The sequence below is a fragment of the Neoarius graeffei genome, chromosome 21 (genome assembly GCF_027579695.1).
Source record: "Neoarius graeffei isolate fNeoGra1 chromosome 21, fNeoGra1.pri, whole genome shotgun sequence".
NCBI classification, from domain to species: Eukaryota; Metazoa; Chordata; class Actinopteri; order Siluriformes; family Ariidae; genus Neoarius; species Neoarius graeffei.
The window spans coordinates 52,602,541-52,621,329 of record NC_083589.1 but is presented as its reverse complement, the minus strand read 5'-3'; the positions used below and the strand labels follow the sequence as shown (position 1 = coordinate 52,621,329).

The 18,789-nt window shown below is 42.6% G+C and overlaps 1 protein-coding gene across 1 annotated transcript in view; it reads left to right on the top strand.

The window, feature by feature from the left end:
• The window catches only part of kcnd2 (potassium voltage-gated channel, Shal-related subfamily, member 2), a 501,482-nt gene that overhangs the window by 465,801 nt on the left and 16,892 nt on the right, over positions 1-18,789 (top strand). The window contains exons 3-5 of the mRNA XM_060903688.1: positions 3,018-3,116; positions 6,713-6,727; positions 10,106-10,180. Of these exons, the coding sequence (XP_060759671.1) occupies positions 3,018-3,116; positions 6,713-6,727; positions 10,106-10,180 (189 nt within the window). The remainder of the gene's footprint in view (positions 1-3,017; positions 3,117-6,712; positions 6,728-10,105; positions 10,181-18,789) is intronic.

Below are 18,789 nucleotides of genomic sequence, written 5' to 3'. Positions count from 1 at the left end.
GTGGGAGCAATTATTAGAAAATGGAAGACATACAAGACCACTGATAATCTCCCTCGATCTGGGGCTCCACGCAAGATCTCACCCCGTGGGGTCAAAATGATCACAAGAACGGTGAGCAAAAATCCCAGAACCACACGGGGGGACCTAGTGAATGACCTGCAGAGAGCTGGGACCAAAGTAACAAAGGCTACCATCAGTAACACACTATGCCACCAGGGACTCAAATCCTGCAGTGCCAGACGTGTCACCCTGCTTAAGCCAGTACATGTCCAGGCCTGTCTGAAGTTTGCTAGAGAGCATTTGGATGATCCAGAAGAGGATTGGGAGAATGTCATATGGTTAGATGAAACCAAAATAGAACTTTTTGGTAAAAACTCAACTTGTCGTGTTTGGAGGAGAAAGAATGCTGAGTTGCATCCAAAGAACACCATACCTACTGTGAAGCATGGGGGTGGAAACATCATGCTTTGGGGCTGTTTTTCTGCAAAGGGACCAGGACGACTGATCCGTGTAAAGGAAAGAATGAATGGGGCCATGTATCATGAGATTTTGAGTGAAAACCTCCTTCCATCAGCAAGGGCATTGAAGATGAAACGTGGCTGGGTCTTTCAGCATGACAATGATCCCAAACACACCGCCCGGGCAACGAAGGGGTGGCTTTGTAAGCAGCACTTCAAGGTCCTGGAGTGGCCTAGCCAGTCTCCAGATCTCAACCCCATAGAAAATCTTTGGAGGGAGTTGAAAGTCTGTGTTGCCCAGCGACAGCCCCAAAACATCACTGCTCTAGAGGAGATCTGCATGGAGGAATGGGCCAAAATACCAGCAACCGTGTGTGAAACCTTGTGAAGACTTACAGAAAACGTTTGACCTCTGTCATTGCCAACAAAGGGTATATAACAAAGTATTGAGATGAACTTTTGTTATTGACCAAATACTTATTTTCCACCATAATTTGCAAATAAATTCTTTAAAAATCAGACAATGTGATTTTCTGGATTTTTTTTTTCATTTTGTCTCTCATAGTTGAAGTATACCTATGATGAAAATTATAGGCCTCTCTCATCTTTTTAAGTGGGAGAACTTGCACAATTGTTGACTGACTAAATACTTTTTTTGCCCCACTGTAGCCTTGTGAACACCATCTCTGATTAAGGTGTTACTAAAAACTTTAATAACTTAATAGACAGCTTGATTTATGTCTTGGACTCCTGCAGTTCCTTTCCAAATGTTTATGACCATTGTCATAACAGGCTTATGTAGGTTTCATGTAGCACTATGAACACTGAGAGTGAATAATGCACCACCATAAACAAATGTAATAACATCACAGACAACTTGCCTTCTTACATCGTGAACCAATGTACTTACTTTCGAAATGTTTCGACTCTTTATAAAGGGATTATGTACATCATATAGTCCTATGAACATCACCCTTGTGTCAAGTGTTACTCAAAACATCAAACTTCATGATCAATTTGGATATACATCTTGAACCCCTGTAGTTATTTTCTAGATGTTTCTGTAGGTTTATTACAGCTCTTATAAAGGTCTTATGTAGGTATCATGAAGCCCTGTGAATACTATCCCTGGGCAAAATGCTAGCAAAGTTTAATAACTTCATGGGCAATTTGGGTACACATCTGGAACCCCTGCAGCTCCTTTCTAAATGTTTCAGTTGGTTTATGACAGCTGTTATAAATGGCTTATGTAGGTGTCAGGTAGCGCTATGAACACTGCCCAGGACTAAAGTGTTACTAAAACATTTAAGGTTTTAGGAACTGAATATACAACTTGGCTTTAGGTCTTGAACCCCTGTTGTTACTTGCTAAATGTTTATGTCAGTTGTTATAAAGGTGTAATGTACATGCCATGTAGCCATATGTGTATCACCCTTGATTTAAGTGTTACCCAAAACATTAATAACTTCATGCACAATTTGAGTTGATGTCTTAAACCCTTGCATTTCCTTTCTAATGTTTATGTAGGTCTATGACAGTTGTCATAAAGGGCTTCTGTACATATCATGTAGCCCTATGAACGCTTGGTGAAATTTAACCCTAAAATGGAATACACTTATGGATAACATGCCTGTATATCATGAAAGCCTGGGGTTTCTTTGTAGATATTTATGGCAATTGCCATAAAGTAAGTGCTTACGTAGGTGGATCTGGATATCCAAGTTGTCCAGAAATTGAAATAAAATTATGGGCAATTTAGCTACCATTCATGAACCCACTTTGAGAACCAGAGACCTACATGATTGTGTCTGGTGCTTGTGTTTTAAGTCTCGACAACATAAACCTTCAAATGACATGCGGAGAATTTTAATTTGTATACAGTGTGAGAGTCAGAGATCTGGTCAGAAAAAAAGACAGACGGATTGAAACAGAGACAAAAAGGGAGGGAGAGACAGAAAGAGAGACAGAGGTCATTAGGAGTGCTGAGAGTAAACAGCTCTACGGGAGAATAGAGATGTCGAGGAAGGAGCAGGAGTATGCAGGAAGCGCTGCTCCTCTGGGGGTGATCAGTATGCAGAACTACAGCAGAATACACAATCATGTTCCTCCTGCATGTCCTGCTGCCCTTCACTCGCATGTGTGAGTCCAGCTAAGTCACAAGAGACACACGAGCCAATATCTTTATCCCTGTTCGGAGCACACACACACACACACACACACACACACACACACACACACACACACACACACACACACACACACACAGAGACAAATGAGCTCTAAAACAACAATCTGTTTTTACTGTTAAGTGCAAAGAGAGTGTGTGTGTGTGTGTGTGTGAGAGAGAGAGAGAGAGAGAGAGAGAGAGAGAGAGAGAGAGAGAGAGAGCGCGCAGGAAGAAGTGAAATTATATAGCCCCTGTGATGAACATTCCACCATTCATGCCTCACATAGAATTATTTCGAGTGTCATACACACTCACATAAACACACACTCAGGTGGCATGCGAGGACCGAGTGTTAGGCTAAAATGCCCACCCGTATGTGTTTGTCCGAACAGAAAACCAGGCTTGCTAGAATTCGCGCCACGAAGAGCTGGGGTGCTAACGCTTATTTGCAGTACAAACGCAATGGGCTGCTGGGCGACGCCGAGGAGGAGGTAACCGTGGAAACCGCAAGAGCCATGCTGTGATATAAGGGGCTGGTGCTGATGCTGGTGCATGCACACCTTCTGACCTCCTTTCACCTTTCCACCATGGGGCCAGAGCTGCCTTCATTCAAACGCTTTCTACCATGGGGTCTCCTCTAACAGCTCTCTCTCTCTCATTAACGATCACGCTTTTTTTTTCCTCTCATGCTGTCTCACCTCATAGTCATCCTTCTCTCTCATCCCCCATTCCTGTTTCGCATCATTGTTCTCTTCTTTTTGTCACTCCTTTGCACCTTTGACTCTCACGTCATCATTTGAAGACACCAAGATGACAGCACCTCTTCCTAGCGACTGGTCATGGGATCCTCGTCACCCCAAGACTGCACGGCATCTGCTTCAGTACCAGCAGAACCTTCATTCCTTTCCCACAAACCCTCTTCTTTCCATTTTCTTCTCCTCCTTCTCATCTCAACCCACCTGCACCGTCACGTACTTACCAGTCTGTGCTCCATGCATCTTTTAACAAGCATTTTCGAGCGATCTTCCACGGCTGCCCAAACAGCCCTGTGTTTTTTTTTTCTTCTTCTTCTTCCTCATGACACCATCTGAATGCATCTTGGATTTCCATCCCATGGAGGAATGAGAATGTCTGAGCTGCATGTCGATGAATTGCCAGCATCTAAAAGTGTGGGGGGTGAGATGGGGCCAGTGTGACTCAGAGGCCATGGGGAGTGTTGACTGAGTGTCAATGCGGATGTTTGCACACACAGTAAACACTCCAGCTGTGGTCTTTGTACTGCGTCATGTATTGTCCTGCCTTGATGAAACGGTGGGTTGAAAATGGGGATGGTGATGCTCAAGGTTTAAATGCAGCAGGCAATTGAGTTTAAATTGACATCATATAAAGCACATTTCTACTCCAGGGGACATTTCCTGGAGATCAGAAACCATTTCAGGTATTTTAGGGCTGGTCTTGGTGTCTGAGTCGTACTTCCAGGTCCCGATTTAGTCATTTGTGGAGCAAAAAATGACATGGAGCTTGCCATACTGAACATTGCTTATTGGTCAAATGGTGCTGTTTTCCAAGAAGACCTTTATCTGACATTTAAAAAAAAAAACCTTACCCTAGTTAATGACTTTTCTGATTTTCTTTGGACAAAAAGAAAAAAATGCAGAAAAAAAAACATGAAATCTGGTTCAAAAAGCTACATAAATGTAAAATAGTCACGTAATGTAAATGGACCTTGGTGGAAAAGCAAGCAAGAACTTACAGCACTGCGTACATCTCAACAGAAAAGTGTTTGCTTTATTGTCTGGAGGTTGACAGCTAAACTCATACTCTGTCTATTCTGCCAATCACTGTGACATTAAATCTATCATTGGTGTCTGTGAGCTTATGTATGTGTAAGAGGGCAGATAGCACTGTGATGTTGCCCTGTTACTCAGTATGAGTAGCAGTTTTAAAAATATGTGGTTAGTCGGCTTCACATGTTTTGGAGGAAGCATGTGTTAGTCTTCATCTTCTCTGGTTTTTAGCTGTTGTATGATAAGGGAGAGCTGACGGGTGGGTGAGAATACAACCCCAATTCCAAAAAATGTTGGGATGCTGTGTGAACTGTAAATAAAAACAAAATGCGATAATTTGCAAATCATGGAAACTCTATATTTCATTGAAAATAGTGCAAAGACAACATATCTCATCATCTCTAGCCACTTTATCCTGTTCTACAGGGTCGCAGGCAAGCTGGAGACTATCCCAGCTGACTACGGGCGAAAGGCGGGGTACACCCTGGACAAGTCGCCAGGTCATCACAGGGCTGACACATAGACACAGACAACCATTCACACTCACATTCACACCTACGGTCAATTTAGAGTCACGGTTAACCTAACCTGCATGTCTTTGGACTGTGAGGGAAACCGGAGCACCTGGAGGAAACCCACGCGGACAACATGCAAACTCCACACAGAAAGGCCCTCGCCAGCCACGGGGCTCGAACCCGGACCTTCTTGCTGTGAGGTGACAGGGCTAACCACTACACCACCATGCCGCCCACAAAGACAACATATCAGATGTTGAAATTGAGAAATTTTTATTGTATTTTGAAAAAATATATGCTCATTTTGAATTTGATGTCAGCAATACGCTTCAAACAAGTTGGGACAGGGGTATATCACTGTATTGCATCACCTCTACTTTTAACAGCACTCTGTAAACATTTGGGAACTAAGGAGACCAGTTGCTGTAGTTTTAAAAGAGAAATGTTTTCCCATTCTTGCCTGATATACAGTTTCAGTTGCTCAACAGTTCGGGGTCTCCTTTGTCATATTTTGCGCTTCATAATGCACCAAATGTTTTAAATGGGAGACAGGTCTGGACTGCAGCAGGCCAGTTTAGCACCTGGACTCTTACTACAGAGCCATGCAGTTATAATATGTGCAGAAAGCAATTTGGCATTGTCTTGCTGAAAGAAGGAAGGCCTTCCCTGAAAAAGATTTTGTCTGGATGGCAGCGTATTCCTCTGAAACATGTGTATATCATTCAGCATTAATGATGCCTCCCCAAATGTACAAGCTACCCATGTCATGTGCACTAATGCACCCTCATACCATCACAGATGCTGGCTTTTGAACTGTGCGCTGATAACAAGTCGGATGGTCACTCTCCTCTTTAGCCTGGAGGACGTGGTGTCCATGATTTCTAAACAGAATTTCTACTTTTGATTCATCAGACCTTGGGACAATTTCCCACTTCCCCTCAGTCCATCGTAAAAGAGCTCGGGCCCAGAGAAGGTGGCGGTGTTTCTGGATATTGTTTATATCTGGTTTTAACTTGCATTTGTGGATGCAGTAATGAACTGTTTTCACAGACGATGGTTTTCTGAAGTGTTCCTGAGCCCGTACAGTGATTTCCACTACAGAATCTTATCTGCTTTTAATGCAGTGTCGCCTGAGGGCCTGAAGATCACAGGCATCCAGTGTCAGTTTTCAGCCTTGTCTCTTGCATACAGAGATTTCTCCAGAGTCTCTGAATCTTTTAATGATATTATGTACTGTACCATCGATGATGTGATCCCTACATTCTTTGCAGTTTTACATTGAGGAACATTATTCTTAAATTGTTGCGCTGTTTGTCCATGCAGTCTTTCAGAGCGGTGAACCCATCCCCATCTTTACTTCTAAGAGACTCCGCCTCTCTGGGATGCTCCTTTTATACCCAATCATGTTACTGACCTGTGACCAATTAACCAAATTAGGGTTTTTTTGATTGGGTTTTTTTTAGCATTACACAATTTTTTAAGTCTTTTGTTGCTCCTGTCCCAACTTTTCTGAAACATGTTGCTGACATCAAATTCAAAATGAGCATATATTTTTCAAAAAGCAATAAAATTTCTGTTTCAACATTTTACATGTTGTCTTTGTACTATTTTCAATGAAATATAGGGTTTCGGGCGGCACGGTGGTGTAGTAGTTAGCGCTGTCGCCTCACTGCAAGAAGGTCCGGGTTCGAGCCCCGTGGCCGGCGAGGGCCTTTCTGTGTGGAGTTTGCATGTTCTCCCCGTGTCCGCGTGGGTTTCCTCCGAGTGCTCCGGTTTCCCCCACAGTCCAAAGACATGCAGGTTAGGTTAACTGGTGACTCTAAATTGACCGTAGGTGTGAATGTGAGTGTGAATGGTTGTCTGTGTCTATGTGTCAGCCCTGTGATGACCTGGCGACTTGTCCAGGGTGTACCCCGCCTTTCGCCCGTAGTCAGCTGGGATAGGCTCCAGCTTGCCTGTGACCCTGTAGAACAGGATAAAGCGGCTAGAGATAATGAGATGAGATAAGATATAGGGTTTCCATGATTTGCAAACTGTCACATTCTGTTTCTATTTACCGGTATGTTTTACACAGTGTCTCAACTTTTTTGGAACTGGGGTTGTATAACTAAAAGGTCACCAAATGGAAAAAGGAATTCTGGAATATTCTGGGACATCTGTACTCACTGTCTGAGTTACACTAATCTTCAAAATGCTACTTCATGACGTACATCTACATGATGTTACTTCACATGTACACAAAGGCTCAATAAGCATTTCAGGAATGAACAAAGTGCTATTCCAAGGTCAAGACAACAATTTTCTGAAAATGGCATGCTACTAGAACACCATAAAAATTTTAAAATACAGTCAAGCATTTTCAACATTTTTGACTATATCTGTGATGGTCTGGGAAAATCTATCAGATGTCCATGCGGCTGAATTCTGGAAAGCAGTCAAAAATGATGAAAAGAGGGGGTTTTAAGTAAACTTGATTTTTTTTTCTGCCAGTAATACACCTTGAAATATCTGTTTTAAGAAAAAAGAAAAAATATATATATATAAAATGTTATTTACCAGCTGGGAGGTCCGTATCATGAAATACCGTGACCGAGGGCCTCGGTCAGTATTCAAGGCCGAGGTCACGGTATTTCACCATACGGACCGACCTTAAGCTGGTAAATAATATGTTTTTTTCTTTACCAAATTCTAACAGAAAACAAGAGCGCCTGAAAGGGAAAACCAAGCCGAGCTGCCATTTTGAATCCTCATTCACAGCTGTAATGCAAATGGCTTCCTCCTCAGTATACAAGTGCACTTCCATGGCAGGAAAAAAACGACATTTTGCCGCCTATGTAGTCCCCTATTTATACAAAATTGAGTCATTCAGGATTCAGCCATGTTTTTGCTCGGTGTTAGCAAGTTAGAGGTTTTTAGCTTTCTCCTGAAATGCTTTCTTTTATTTCTTCTTCCTCAGAGTAGTAAAATTCGCTTTCACTGTGAAGACTGTCGTTATCGCTGTCCATGATGTAAAATTAATGCTATTCTCCTGAGAAATGCTGGCAAAAATTTATAAGATTTTTGATAATCTTATAAATAAATCTTATTAAAAAAGATAAATGTTGACAAAAAATGCTAGTATGTTAGTTGTTGTTGTGAACGAGCGAGTCGCCAGAGGTCCGTAACCGGGGTCTGTACCGTAGGATACGGACCCGCTCGCCAGCCAATCAGAGCGCAGGTTTTGATGGAAACCGCACCGTGAAAAAATAAATATATATATTTACATGGCCTTGGCCTTGATCTAAACTTACCTTGTTTTCTTCCTGCAAAGATCATGTTGTGTTGAGCCAGTTTACAAAATGTAGTCATAAAAATAATTTATTTACTTAAAGCTGTCTAAACCTTGATAGCTAACAAAGTGCATGTTGTGCTTTGATCGATATACTGAAGAGTTCTACAGTGCCCTCTATGATTATTGACACCCCTTGTAAAGATTAGTAAAAAGGGTTAGAAAAAAAATCCACCTTTTGGTGTATATATACACACTTGGTGTAGTGGTTAGCACTGTCACCTCACAGCAAGAAGGTCCTGGGTTCAAGCTGACCGGCTGGTGAGAGCCTTTGTGTGCAGAGTTTGCATGTTCTCCCCGTGTCTGTGTGGGTTTCCTCTGGGTGCTCCGGTTTCCCCCACAGTCCAAAGACATGCAGGTTAGGTTAACTGGTGACTCTAAATTGACCGGAGGTGTGAGTGTGTATGGTTGTTTGTCTCTATGTCAGCCCTGTGATGACCTGGCGACTTGTCCAGGGTGTACCCCACCTCTCACCCATAGTCAGCTGGGATAGGCTCCAGCTTGCCTGTGACCCTGTAGAACAGGATAAGCGACTACAGATAATGTGTGTATATATATATATATATATATATATATATATATATATATATATATATATATATATATATATATATATATACAGAGAGAGAGAGAGAGTGATCTGGAAAAAATTAAGAGACCACTTAATTTTTTTTCTTAAATCAGCATCTCTATATATGGCAGCCATTTCATTATTTCATTCCAGTGTCTGTGCTGGAATTCCAACACAAGCACATCTCATTTTACTTAATTAGGTACTGATTAAGTGATCACCTGAACCAAATCTTATAGGAAAAGTATAAAAAAACGCTGCTGTGGTCGTCACTATCCTCTTGCAATAGGACCAGTTTGGATGGAAAAACAGTTCTAGTCGTACCTCAAATTTAATTGGAATACAAACATATCTATTCATCATGTTGAAATACTTAAATACAAAAGTTTTGAATGAAAAAAGAAAGGTTCGATTCTGGCTTTACTGGCAGATACAATGAGTGTCAGGTTGCTTCCATCCTCAAAATTTCAAAGACGGCAATTCATAAGAACAAGGTCAAGAGCATTAAAGTGCATGAACTTGAGATTGGGTTTTGTTAAGACATTTCAGTTCAGGAAAGCCTGTAGTTTGAAAATGAGAAAAAAAAAATTAACCATGTGAATGGTTTTCCCAGGAACAATCTCAGAAATGTTCTGCTTGCTGAACTGTGCTCTGCCACTCTGGATGCTGCTTAATCACAGGCTTTAAAAGTACTGAGGGAAAGGGTTGGTCTTTTGTTTGACCAGTCAGCAATGTTCAGTATTACAAGCTCCAAACCAGTCATTCCAACAAACTTTGATGCAGGATCCAAAGTAGTTTCCTGGACCTTTGACCCAAGATCTAAAAGAAGCCCTGGTTTCTCTGGTGGAAGTCCTCTTAAAGTTCCTATAAAGGTTCCTGTGATGGAAACAAGCATCATAATACTGTATGATTCATATATCTGCAGATCAACCTAAGTTCCTAAATGCATCCCTTGCTATAGTGTTGTGGTTAAACCAATCCATTCTACACACTGGTCTTCCTCACATACACTGCACTTCTTGGCTGTCTGCTACCTTTAAACTGAGAGCAATCTGTCACAGTGCTAACTTCGAGAGAATGAGACAGGCACAGTGGCACTCAGACTAATGTTGTCACAACGTTTCAAAAGGTTGCTGGAGCGTTGTGAGAGCTCTGGCCTTACTGTTCCCACGTTCTTGTCTTTTCTCTCTCTTTTCCACTGTCAGTGTGTGTTCTGATTACCTGATGATCTGTCAAATTGTTTTGTTTCTCCTATAAGGCATCGAAGGAGGCAGGGAAGGCACTGGTTTGCAAGACTAACCCCATATTTGAGACTCAGCATCACCACCTCCTACACTGCCTGGAAAAGACGACGGTAAGAGTTTGGGGGGGGGGGGTTTCTTTCTTTTTCATCTCATCTCATTATCTCTAGCTGCTTTATCCTGTTCTACAGGGTCGCAGGCAAGCTGGAGCCTATCCCTGCTGACTACGGGCGAAAGGCGGGGTACACCCTGGACAAGTCGCCAGGTCATCACAGGGCAGTCCAAAGTTATATTCATGAAAAATATATCATTTGTCATGTCCACTGATGATAATCGTAATAACAGTTTCGAAATAGGAAGTTGAATTTTATGTTGCAAACACGTACAAGCAGCATGATTCAAACAGTTAAAGATAGACTGCCTTTCAGATTTTTTAAATGTAGGTCCTAAAAAGAATTTTCCCGGACACCCAATTATTTTTGTTTAGTGGACTGAAAGCTACTGAATTCGAATCACAGACTTCCAACTTTATTAAGTTTTTGAAATAGAATAATTAATGAATTTAGGGCCACATGGCCCTAAATTCTCCATTATTTTTTCCTGCTTCATCATGACGCAATACAAGATACTACGCCATGCATCACGTGGTGGGCTTTCCCCGTTCGCGCAAGGCATTGTGGGATACAAATTTGAAACAAGAGAGAAAAATGGAGGATGTAAGTGTGCGAATGACACGTGAAAGACCGACTACAGTAACGGAAAGCGAGAAGAAAAGACGTAATGTTATATACGAAGGAAAGGAAACACAGGACCAAACTAATAAATATCGGTGGTCAGTGAGCACCTTGGTGTGATCAGCTGTTCGTTTAGCGACAGAATGATAGAACTGTCAGTGCACGCTCAAACGTAAACCTGCGCATGCGCACACGGACTTCCTCTGTCTGCTTGACTGCACGAAGCGAGCAATTCCATGCACATTATTTGCTCGGAAATCCCCTCAAATTAAATCACTTCCCAGCCACAGAATGGCCTGATATTTTGTGAGATATTACAGAAATAAATGTATCTCACAATGACGAAATTTCAGAGGGAACTACTGTAAATTTCACCGATTTTATGAAATCAAAAGGCTGTCTAGCTTTAAATATCCAGGTAGGGTTAGACTAAATAAAAGCACTCTTGGAATGCTGCTCAACCAATCAAATTAATGCTGTGTAAATTACGTTAAATTAAATTAAACACAAATGCCATAGGGCGGCATGGTGGTGTAGTGGTTAGCGCTGTCGCCTCACAGCAAGAAGGTCTGGGTTCGAGCCCCGTGGCCGGCGAGGGCCTTTCTGTGGGTTTCCTCCGGGTGCTCCAGTTTCCCACACAGTCCAAAGACATGCAGGTTAGGTTAACTGGTGACTCTAAATTGACCGTAGGTGTGAATGTGAGTGTGAATGGTTGTCTGTGTCTATGTGTCAGCCCTGTGATGACCTGGCGACTTGTCCAGGGTGTACCCTGCCTTTCACCCGTAGTCAGCTGGGATAGGCTCCAGCTTGCCTGCGACCCTGTAGAAGGATAAAGTGGCTACAGATAATGAGATGAGATGAGACAAATGCCATATAAGTAATAAGAGCAACTAACTTCTTTCATAGATGTTCCACAGCAGTTTATGTAACTATAAATGGATAAAAAGTATGACGTGTCATTCTTTATAAATAGAATAAAGCACGTTGGAATGTGCTATTATTGGTGCTAACAGTAAGTCACTCTGGGCTGCATCACACCATCCGATTGTTGATTATTTTCTTATAACAGCACACCCAGTTGTGTTTTATTCCTTATATAGGCAATAATTAGAGAAGCAGAACCAAGATCAAATACAACTGATAATTTTTTTTTTCTAAATTATTGGCTTCTCGTATTGTGGTACTTTGTGAAAACTGCACAAGCTAAATAGCTAAGTGTTACTCATTTCAGTCCATCTCTTCTTCTGTTATATGTATTAGATTGATGGATAAATCTCACAATATTTCGGACGTTATTCACAAAGTACTCTTATTTTCCCATTAGACCCATGCCAAGTTCTTAGGAGAGCATCTGTATGTGTTTCTACATCCTTATTATTCCTACATATGGCTTTCTTTGAACAAACAGACATGTTTCTATAAATACCATCAGATGCCTCATGGTTCTCATTAATAAACCATACTGCATGAGTGTTTGTTTTAGTGTGAGTCCTCTTCACTCTGGAACTGTAAATGAACACTTCTCTCCAGAGACCTTGTTAGCAGGTTCTTCCAAGCAAAAGACACTTAGCGTCTACCTCTGCTAGCCAAACTGGCTGCTTATACAGTGACTCTATAGGCTATGACCCACTTGTCCCTATCTAGGCCACTGCTCGAGACACTGGAATGGAAAATTCCTCTGTAGGGCTGATGCATTGGAGAGCGATTTGGGACAAAGCCAAAGTCACAGTTCATCAGAGCTCAGGGACTTTCTGTGATCTCCATTTAGGCCGGGTCAGATTACTGACATGCCTGCTTCTTTTACAGATGAGGTTTGTTTGTTTGTGTCGGGGCAGATTTGTACTTGATTCATGGTGTGACTTTACTCAGTGAAAATGAAAATGTCTTGTAATTTTTAAATATTTGGCGAATTTTCCTCACACTGCAGTAACTGCTCGTAAAATCTGCTCTGAGGACACTGTAAATGGCATAGCATTTCTTACAATTTCATTCAGATACATCAATTCCATCCATTATCCGTAACCGCTTATCCTGTACAGCATCGCAGGCAAGCTGGAGCCTATCCCAGCTGACCATGGGCGAAAGGCGGGGTACACCCTGGACAAGTCGCCAGGTCATCACAGGGCTGACACATAGACAAACAACCATTCACACTCACATTCACACCTACGGTCAATTTAGAGTCACCAGTTAACCTAACCTGCATGTCTTTGGACTGTGGGGGAAACCGGAGCACCCGGAGGAAACCCACGCGGACACGGGGAGAACATGCAAACTCCGCACAGAAAGGCCTTCATTAGCCACTGGGCTTGAACCCGGACCTTCTTGCTGTGAGGTGACAGCGCTAACCACTACACCACTGTGCCGCCCCCATTCATATACAGTAAAATCAAATTAGTCTCAATTTTTTCATGACATCAGATTCAAAAGAGAGAATCAGTACAGAGTGAACTATACGAACATTACTATAATGAATCAAAAAGAACCTACAGGAGGTGGCCTCCTGGAGTGTAATGCCCAAACTTCAGAGACTCATTTCTGCTTTATCTAGAGTGGAACTGTGTTATCTATTCATTCATCTCCAGTCAGTGCTCCAGCTTGGTTGAGCTCATGATAAATGGATGAAGACAGGGGTTGGTTTTGGTTGGATTTTGAGCTTCTAAACAGCTGGCTTCAGCTTAGAGCCCTGCACTCCCGCAGGACCCGACGCAAATCAGTGTGGCACGGGACAAATTTTGAAAGCTCATTGCGGGCGCGGGCGTGCACAATGCAGGAGCAGGCGGGAGAGGTGATAAGCTGCAGTCCCGCGAACTAAAAACATGTTTAAAATAAAATTTATAAATTATTAATTTATGTCTATCATATATAATTTGTGGGGCGGCACGGTGGTGTAGTGGTTAGCGCTGTCACCTCACAGCAAGAAGGTCCGGGTTCGAGCCCCGTGGCCGGCGAGGGCCTTTCTGTGTGGAGTTTGCATGTTCTCCCCGTGTCCGCGTGGGTTTCCTCCGGGTGCTCCGGTTTCCCCCACAGTCCAAAGACATGCAGGTTAGGTTAACTGGTGACTCTAAATTGACCGTAGGTGTGAGTGTGAGTGTGAATGGTTGTCTGTGTCTATGTGTCAGCCCTGTGATGACCTGGCGACTTGTCCAGGGTGTACCCCGCCTTTCGCCCGTAGTCAGCTGGGATAGGCTCCAGCTCGCCTGCGACCCTGTAGAACAGGATAAAGCGGCTACAGATAATGAGATGAGATGAGATATATAATTTGTGCTTGATATTTTATTTGGCATTAATAAAAACATTTTAAGATGCCTAAATTAAATGTGGTCTAATCTCGTGTACGTTTCCGATTCCTTTCCGCTCTTCCGTGTTTGAGATCTCCGATCATGGCAGAAGAGCAGAGCTCCTCTAGTGAAGCTCACAGTGCTTCAGAAATGAGTGCTGCTTTAAAAAGAGGTACATTTACCGTTAAAAAGTCAAGAGTCCTGAAATCAGACATTTGGAAGTCGTTCTCACTCGTGTACGACGCGGAGGGAAATCAACTGCCCTTTGCTTGTTGTGTGGTTGCGCAACACTTCATATGACAGGAGAATGAAATCGCGGTTGGAATCGATAACGCCACAGACTCGGAAGTGGGAATGCGAGTGCGCAAAGTGAGAGCTGTCAATCAAAGCGAGAGCTGTCAATCAAAGCGAGAGCTGTCAATCATGAGCGCATGCAGCGCTCAACTTGGAATGTGTCAGCAGAATGTCAGAGTCTAAACAATAAACTTACAATAAACCTAACAATGCCACCTATAAATACACAACATGTAGATCTACATAACGTTATCTGTGCCATCTCACAGCAGTTTGCTTAGCTATTTTTAATCAGGGCAAATAGCCTTATAGCCAAAACTAGTATATGATGCTTTAATTTATGGAGATGCCTTTTGTTTACACGTGATTTCCAAATGAGGGGCATTGCAATTTTATATTAGTCTAAATGAACATCTACAGTGGTGCTTGAAAGTTTGTGAACCCTTTAGAGTTTTCTATATTTCTGCATAAATATGACCGAAAACATCATCAGATTTCCACAAAAGTCCTAAAAGTAGATAAAGAGAACCCAGTTAAACAAATGAGACAAAAATATTATACTTGGTCATTTACTTATTGAGGAAAATGATCCAATATTACATATCTGTGAGTGGCAAAAGTATGTGAACCCCTAGGATTAGCAGTTAATTTGAAGGTGAAATTAGAGTCAGGTGTTTTCAATCAGTGGGATGACAATCAGGTGTGAGTGGGCACCCTGTTTTATTTAAAGAACAGGGATCTATCAACATCTGATCTTCACAACACATGTTTGTGGAAGTGTATCATGCCACGAACAAAGGAGATTTCTGAGGACCTCAGAAAAAGCGTTGTTGATGCTCATCAGGCTGGAAAAGGTTACAAAACCATCTCTAAAGAGTTTGGACTCCACCCATCCACAGTCAGACACATTGTGAACAAATGGAGGAAATTCAAGACCATTGTTACCCTCCCCAGGAGTGGTCGACCAAGAAAGATCACTCCAAGAGCAAGGCGTGTAATAGTCGGCAAGGTCACAAAGGACCCCAGGGTAACTTCTAAGCAACTGAAGGCCTCTCTCACATTGGCTAATGTTAATGTTCATGAGTACACCATCAGGAGAACACTGAACAACAATGGTATGCATGGCAGGGTTGCAAGGAGAAAGTCACTGCTCTCCAAAAAGAACATTGCTGCTCGTCTGTAGTTTGCTAAAGATCACGTGGACAAGCCAGAAGGCTATTGAAAATGTTTTGTGGACAGATGAGACCAAAATAGAACTTTTTGGTTTAAATGAGAAGCATTATGTTTGGAGAAAGGAAAAACACTGCATTCCAGCATAAGAATCTTATCCCATCTGTGAAACATGGTGGTGGTAGTATCATGGTTTGGGCCTGTTTTGCTGCATCTGGGCCAGGACAGCTTGCCATCATTGCTGGAACAATGAATTCTGAATTATAGCAGCGAATTCTAAAGGAAAATGTCAGGACATCTGTCCATGAACTGAATCTCAAGAGAAGGTGGGTCATGCAGCAAGACAACGACCCTAAGCACACAAGTCATTCTACCAAAGAATGGTTAAAGAAGAATAAAGTTAATGTTTTGGAATGGCCAAGTCAAAGTCCTGACCTTAATCCAATCAAAATATTGTGGAAGGACCTGAAGCGAGCAGTTCATGTGAGGAAACCCACCAACATCCCAGAGTTGAAGCTGTTCTGTACGGAGGAATGGGCTAAAATTCCCCCAAGCCGGTGTGCAGGACTGATCAGCAGTTACCGCAAACGTTTAGTCGCAGTTATTGCTGCACAAGGGGGTCACACCAGATACTGAAAGCAAAGGTTCACATACTTTTGCCACTCACAGATATGTAATATTGGATCATTTTCCTCAATAAATAAATGACCAAGTATAATATTTTTGCCTCATTTGTTTGACTGGGTTCTCTTTATCTACTTTTAGGACTTGTGTGAAAATCTGATGATGTTTTCGGTCATATTTATGCAGAAATATAGAAATTTCTAAAGGGTTCACAAACTTTCAAGCACCACTGTACACCAAGTTGCAAGCATCAGGGGAAGATTATGGATGCACCAAATTTGGCTTAACGGTCATTTAATGGTGAAATGCCGTTCGCACTGTCAGCCAACTTCGGGTTGTTTCTCTGAATTCCGACAATAAACGAGACCGTCCGAACACATCTGAAAACATCGTGGTTTGAACTGTGTTGGTTCAAATCAACTTGGTTCAGACCAAGTTGGTACTACAGCTTTGGGAAACAGTCGTTTTTTGGATGTTAGTTAGTTCAAACTTGCATCGTACCATATTGGTTTAATGCTAACTTGGTTGGTTGTTTGGGAAACGCACCCCTGAACGTCTCATCTCATTATCTGTAGCCGCTTTATCCTGTTCTACAGGGTCGCAGGCAAGCTGGAGCCTATCCCAGCTGACTACGGGCGAAAGGCGGGGTACACCCTGGACAAGTGGCCAGGTCATCACAGGGCTGACACATAGACACAGACAACCATTCACACTCACATTCACACCTACGCTCAATTTAGAGTCACCAGTTAACCTAACCTGCATGTCTTTGGACTGTGGGGGAAACCGGAGCACCCGGAGGAAACCCACGCGGACACGGGGAGAACATGCAAACTCCGCACAGAAAGGCCCTCGTCGGCCACGGGGCTCGAACCCGGACCTTCTTGCTGTGAGGCAACAGCGCTAACCACTACACCACCCACCCCTGAACGTGAGCTGTAGATATTTATGCTCAAATCCACTCAAAGTAGGGGGCGGGGCACCATCACACTGTGTCTTTAAATTATATTAATTTCTTATAGGCCTACTTGTATTTCCTAGAATGTAAATGTGAGGAGTGACATATAAGCTATGTGCAATGTACAATATTCTTAATATCCACTGTAGATTTCGGTAGGTGTGTTGGGTATCTCTGTAAAGCCTCAGCTGCGCATGCCGCCTGGCAACGCGCACCCTCGCTACGTGCACCCTCGCTACGTGCACTAGGTGATGGATCGGTCAGTGGAGAGCTCAGCTAAGCTCAGCATGTTTAATTCCCCAAGCCAATGACAAGAACTTTCGTGAGAAATAACGCGAACGTCTGCATCATGTGGGATTTGCAGGCGGGAACGGGACTGAAAATCATAATTCTTTGCGGGAGCGGGCGGGAGCGGGACTGCACAATGCGGGAGCGGGACTGAAAATTCTGTCCCGCGCAGACCTCTACTTCAGCTATCTTCCAGGCTGGTCCTTACAGTGGATATAAAAAGTGTACACTCCGGTTAAAATGACAGGTTTTTCTGATGGAAAAAAAAAAATGAGACCATGATAAATAATTTCAAAACTTTTCCTACCTTTAATGTGACCTATAACCTGTACAATTCAATTGAAAAACAAACAAATCTGTTCGGGAGAAAAACATAAAAAATAAAAAACGTACAATAAGCTGGTTGCATCAGTGTGCACACCCTTAAACTAATACTTTGTTGAAGCACCTTTTGATTTAATTACAGCATTCAGTCTTTTTGGGTCGGAGTCTATCAGCCTGCCACATCTAGACTTGGCAATATTTGCCCACTCTTCCTTGCAAAAGCGCTCCAAATCTGTCAGGTTACGAGGGCGTCTCTTGTGCACAGCCCTCTTCAGGTCACCCCACAGATTTTCAATTGGATTTAAGGTCTGGGCTCTGGCTGGGTCATTCCAAAACTTTTTGGGGGTCATTGTCGTGCTGAAAGATGAAATTCGTCTTCATCTTCAGCTTTCTAGCAGACACCTGAAGGTTTTGGGCCAAAATTGGCTGGTATTTAGAACTGTTCATAATTCCCTCCACCTTGACTAAAGCCCCTGTTCCAGCTGAAGAAAAACAACCCCAAAACATGATGCTGCCACCACCATGCTTCACCGTGGGTATGGTGTTCTTTTGGTGATGTGCAGTGTTGTTTTTGCACCAAACATACCTTTTGGAATTGTGGCCAAAAGTTTAACCTTGGTTTCATCAGACCATAACACATTTTCCCACATGCTTTTGGGAGAGTTGATTATTATGTTTTTGTTGTTGTTTACAAAATTTAGCCAGGCCTGGATGTTTTTCTTTGACCCGACCTCATAGTCCAGACATGTAGCCTGGCAAGCCAGACTAAATGTGAATATTTAGTCTGGCCTCGATCCGTAGACATTTCCGACGGGTGTGGGAGGAACAAACCGCTGTCTTTCAAACTGTCTCTGTGCGTATAGGCCAACGCTCTGACCAATCAGTGTAACAGTGACTGTGACGTAGTCAGAGCGACAGAAAGCAGTGGGGGAGACCTTGAAATAAATAATTTTTCAAAATGCGTATTAATTAATAAACAGGTTCTAGATATTAAGATGTTTGGAGATAATGACCACAAGTTTGGAGTCTGTACCACATACTTAACATAC